Source organism: Branchiostoma floridae, chromosome 18, assembly GCF_000003815.2.
Source record: "Branchiostoma floridae strain S238N-H82 chromosome 18, Bfl_VNyyK, whole genome shotgun sequence".
Classification (NCBI taxonomy): Eukaryota; Metazoa; Chordata; class Leptocardii; order Amphioxiformes; family Branchiostomatidae; genus Branchiostoma; species Branchiostoma floridae.
In genome coordinates, this window is record NC_049996.1 from 7,781,252 (window position 1) to 7,786,856 (window position 5,605).

The 5,605-nt window shown below is 39.2% G+C and overlaps 1 protein-coding gene across 1 annotated transcript; it reads right to left on the bottom strand.

Annotated features, from left to right (window-relative positions):
- Window positions 1–209: 209 nt before the first annotated feature.
- Window positions 210–5,467, bottom strand: LOC118406212. Its single transcript, XM_035806114.1, has 2 exons — window positions 3,285–5,467; window positions 210–2,888 (listed from the first exon to the last, which is right to left on the bottom strand). Exon 1 carries the CDS (start codon window positions 4,997–4,999, stop codon window positions 3,995–3,997), a length of 1,005 nt encoding a protein of 334 aa, XP_035662007.1. The 5' UTR covers window positions 5,000–5,467; the 3' UTR covers window positions 210–2,888; window positions 3,285–3,994.
- Window positions 5,468–5,605: the final 138 nt, after the last annotated feature.

Here is a 5,605-nt window from a genome sequence, read left to right on the forward strand (position 1 = left end):
ATTTAGGTGTCGTTGCGCGACGGCTGATATTTTTGTGGATATAGTGGGCATTCGCTAAAAAGACATTTTGCTGGGCGTTCGCTAAAAAGACCATCGAGAATCGAAAACTTTGATTTATGTCACTTCGGTTCCATGGATTGACTTGAAACTCAGGATTAATACATGGGAGCACAACGTGGACATATTCCAAGCAAAATAAATGAGATTCGTGCAGCGCGGACTTCTCTAGAGTGGGCGTTTGTGGGCATTCGCTAAAAAGACCATGCGATTCAAGTGCAACCACTGTGACAAGACATTTCCTCAGAAAAGAAATCTATTAAGACACCAGCAGAAATCCCACAACATCAACTGATCGCAAGGTTGGAACAACAGGTTGAATCTCTCACTGGGATACTTGCCCATATGCCTTTTCACCAAAAGTTTTTACTGTGTCTGCACTGTTATTATATTTGAAAGTTTGTAAGTAAATGGTTGTCATTATGTTGGGTTTATTTCACAGAAACTTAAGATACAATTTACAGACACAGGAAAACAATCTAGTAGTAGTAATAGTACCAGTCATTATTTGATTAATCTACATTCAAATATGTTATTGCCTCAGTGGGGCTGGTTTACTCGATAAATGTTCATTGTGATTTTTACCTTTGGCAATTGTAAGATTTTTGAGCGTGAAAAGAATTAGAGTACTTAAGTTATTTTTAAAGGGCTAATATTTCACCCGTACACATCTATCAAGCTAGGAAGGAGATGTTTGGTAGTGTTATAAACAAGAACGAAGATTTAGAACATCATATAGCAAGCTTTAAAAGGTAGCCAATTTTGAGATTGAAAAAGGTCTATACTCTTCTGTTCATTTTATCTAGAGCCACTGAAGTACAAATGAAACCTGGCCATTCATATTCCTGTACTGTACATGTTTTATTTTGATCAACCACTGTCTTGTATTTCCTGATTTATGCATAAGCTATGTACAGTGAATATATGTACCATTGTACCATGAACATGTAAGTTACAAAGTAATGGATCACTATGGAATATGCAAAGAAAATTCCTTACACTTTACATACAAGGCAGAATGTTTAATAACACTCCTTTTCAACAGCAGTTAATGATGAAAGGATTTCTACTCCTCCATTACAAACTATACTATTCACAAGTGCAACACAATACATCTTTCAAGCAAATAAAAGTAACCTGATCTATGACAAAGTTCTCTGCCTGAGTATCTCATCTTCTTAAATACATATGGACAGATAGAACTTGAGCCACATCACAAGCACGTCTGATCATTATGTAAGAAGCATGTAAAGTACAGAAAGTAAAGATAATATATACATAGCGTGCAGAGAGAGGGAGAAGGCTTGTACAAACCCTCCTCTTAACAAAGACTGAAATAATTGAAACAGGAAACAAAGGACAACAAGTCATAGATATAGATAAGTCCCAACTAAATGGTTAACGACAAGAAAATATAGCAACTAAATTGTACCATAAATGAAGCTATCCAATAGTATGTTAACATCAAATACAGTACAATAATGGTATTCAAGTCTCGAATTACAATAATGTAAAACGCCTTTTCAGTCACAATCCTTATCTATTCTAACACTGAGGGGACTAAACAGATATAACAACTGTAGTAAACAATTTCATACATATTGCTGCATTCCTTTTACAAAAAAATCCACAACTTGCATTAGTGATTATCATTGCCTTACAATATTTGAAGGTCAGTGGCCCAAATTGGCTTCTTTGTGAACACAATACCATGTTGCATTGTTGAAAAAGTAAAATTACAATTGTTTTCAAGCCTATAGCTCAGGTACTTCAGTACAAAACTTTACAAACATAGTTACCAAGAAACAGACAAAAATACATATTACCCTGGTAACACCACAGAAATGACCCATGGTGGGAGCATTTCAGTACTAGCCTACTACATTAGGAGAACATGCAAGCTAATAAAGTAAAAAGTAAGGTCTATTTTGATCCAACCAGTCATATTTCCATAGCATCATTGCTGGACTTAGAAATATGTAAGGGCATTTCTTATCCCATCTTTTTGCTACATGCCAATTATAGTTTTTACTACTTCTTTCAAGAAGAATCTGTTCTTCTTTTCTCCCATTGTATATGTCTTGTTTTTGATTTCACTACATGAGACCCTGACTTTTTGCTGGTGTTTGTGTTTGACTTCACAGCTTTAGCCAAACTGTGGGAACGCTTACATTTCTTACGAGGTACTTCTAAGCTTGGTTGTGCTGACTGTAGTTTTGCAGGCCTTCCTTTTGGGACTGCCCGGTGGCTGCCATTTTCACACTTCCTTTTTCTATTTGGCTGGACTCTGGATTTTATTCCGACACCTGTTTTCTTCAACTCATAAGACCCAAAATTGTGCAGTGCTTTTACAAGATTTGCATGCATTGTTGAAGGCCCAGCAAGACTTGTGACTCGCTTTGAAAACTTGATAATTGCTGTAGCTAGATTTGTATCATTGGTTGATTTCAGTTTCTCTGTAATCTGCTCACATGCCATATGTAGCAAATTTGATGCCGTGTCAATACATGCATCAGGTTCCCGCTCTTCACAGACCTGCTCCTCGACCTCTGTCTCAACCTCTGTCTCACCCATTGCTGTTGGGAGCTCATTATCCACATGATTTAACAACACTTTGGTCAACAGTTCGCAAATCATTGTAATACGACAGCGGCAACGCTTTCCCAATTGCAATCTTAGCCAGTTTCTGTCTCTCTTCTGCATTAGTGACAGAGACAAAATCAATACAATGTACCTTCTTAGCTGCCCATAATATATACTGATGCTTGCAGAGAGTGCCATCTTTTCCAATGGTGCAGCTGCAAACTCCCACTGTCATGTCTACTGTGTGGCTGGAACAAAAAAGGGACATAAGTTATACAGATACAATAAAATCCCAAACCCAAAAATCTTAACTCCAAAAGCAAGTTCTTTTGTAAACAGATTACAGTAATAATATACTAATATAACTACACATTCAAAATTTGATTTTGTAAAATTGCAGTGCAGGTTAAGAACATTGAGACGATTCTACAATGTAACTGAATAGTGTACAGCCCCTCTCCCTTTCACACACACATTCAAACCCTTAATTAGCAAATATGATAAATAACATGTATGCAACAATGAATACACCTGGACATCTTGAATATCAAATATCATTAAGCCATGGTCTATTCTGGACGGAAGAAAAGGAAGTTACAAAAGCTGCAAAACCATGAAGTAATATAAACACAGATCTGTAGTACCTTTGTACTAGATTAGACGCACTTGCAATCCGGAACACATTGTTCTCGAACTGCTCCACAGATGAGATGTAGGCAGTCTGCTCCTCTTGTGAAGGGACCCGGAATCCTGTCCCTCCATCTTTACCTGCTCCCATAAAGCGCCGATTGTAGGTTACATCAAAGCTCCCGTCTTCTAGTGACAGCAACTTTGTCTTGTAGTGATCTTCTAAGTCTGCTGTAATCTTCTCTACAAGATCCACTACATTGTACTCCTTAACTCTTCTTAAGACAGTGTCCTTCAAAACAAGAAATTGTGCTTCTACAAAATTATTTGTCTGATTACCTCTCACAAGTAGGTTACCTCCAAAGCAGAGGGCAAATGCCTCTTTCTTCTTACACAGACCTGACACATATGTGGTGAAGTTGCAATACAGTTTACATTTGCTATCCTGAAACAAGTCTGCACAACATTTATGAAATGTCTCTTCGGCATACAGGCACGTCTTGAACAGACTTAACAAGTGCGGTCGATCCTCCTGTCTTATGTTGTTTCTCTTGTCATGGAGCCATCTCCATACTTGCTGGAGAATATGAAATGTGCATAGTAACAGAGTTGCCCTTGGCCATTCTTGGCTAAGAGCATTACGCTATTCATTGCAGTTATCTGTCAGTATGACACTCGGACCAACTTCTGGTCCATTGCCATAAAAGGCATCAGGTGGCAACAATGACTAAAGTGCCTGAAAACCTTCACACAGGGTACTCTCTTTCTCATCACTTGTTATTACAATACCTAATGGTAGTGCGCCAGCCACATGGTAGGTGCACAACATGAATACCTTTAAGTTATGTTCTTCTGTATTTGAAGTGGCATCAACAAACACAAGTTCAGCTGACTGAGGAACTTCCCTACGGACTCTCTTCATTAACGGTGTTACAAGTGCGATTATCAGAGGCTTGCTGTCACCCTCATAGATCTGGCACTTTATGCTTGCCTCTGGATTTTCTTCTTTATATGAATCGAGTCTTTCTTTCAGCTTGACAAACATTTGACTGTCTTTTCCTCCATACCTTTCCCTCCCAAACTGTTCATACAAATAATTGAAGTCTCTCTTCCTGGGCATGATGGAGCGGTCTGCCTTTTGTCGGTGAAAGGTGATCTCATCCATACAGTCACTTTTGAGGTCGCTCAAAAACTGCTGTCTAGCAGTAGATGGTGTCAGACCAGACTCAAAAAGCTTATAGACTTTGTCTATTGTTTCCTCTGACAAATCTTTGAAGTTGGAGGCTTCCAACGTGCCAACTGAGTGATTGTGCTGACTGTGAATGTCGATGGTAGTGACATTTTCTTTTGAGATCTTCATCACTAACTGGAATGGGCAGTTTGTATTCTTAACCCTAGCCGTAGGGTCAATGCCAAGTCTGCGCTGAGGGTCTTTGCTTGGACTCCACTGTCTTGTGTTGTGTTGACAACGGTAGTAAGTCCGCAGGAAAAAGCCAGACGTCTCACCCTTGACTGTCCCCTTCCTCAGGCAAGTGTTGGTTATGGCTCCATATTCAAGTAACCAGTCATTGTAGTTGTCAGTAGTCAGGTCTGGTGTTTCGACACTTGCATCAAACCCAGAGGAGGTGCCCCGGAGACTTGTTATCTTGTAACGGCAATCCTCTGGTAAAGTTTCAAGGAATGCTTTCTCATCAACTTCACTTGAATCCTGAAGCTTTTTCAAGTCATTCATCTCCTCAATCGATGATCTTATGAGATCAGCATATGATTCTCGGGCTGGGTCTGGTCTTCCTTCAGCCACCCCAACGTGCTTGGCCTCCTTTGCCTGCAAACTGAAGAAGGGTAAACAAAATAATGTTTATCACAAATGAGCATGGAATCCTCTTTCATAAGACTTGACTTACATAAGATTGTATATGATTGTAATGCCATGTACGGTAGGTGAGAAGTTTTATATAGGGCTATAATTCTTTTAGGTCTGAGACACATGAAAAGAAAAGCCAGGTGTTAATGCAGTTGGGAGTCCGTCAAAGTCTGCTAGAACAGAAGATTCACAGAACAAAACTTTGCCGAAAGTCAACTGCATGTTTGAATGACAATAATGTCTGCATACTTTGTGTTTGTTTCCAGCCCCACATGCAGCATTCGAATTCAAAATTATTCTCAAAATGGGCTGTTCCAAAAAGTGTGGTGGGGTGGAAGAGGTTCAAATTCAGGTTTTGTCCCTGCCCCGGTTCCAATCAGTTCCAATCCAGAATCCCTAAGTTCCTAGAAAAATTGACCGATCTCTCCCTAATTCCACAATTTTGTCACATCTAACCTAGCTTCAAATACACCT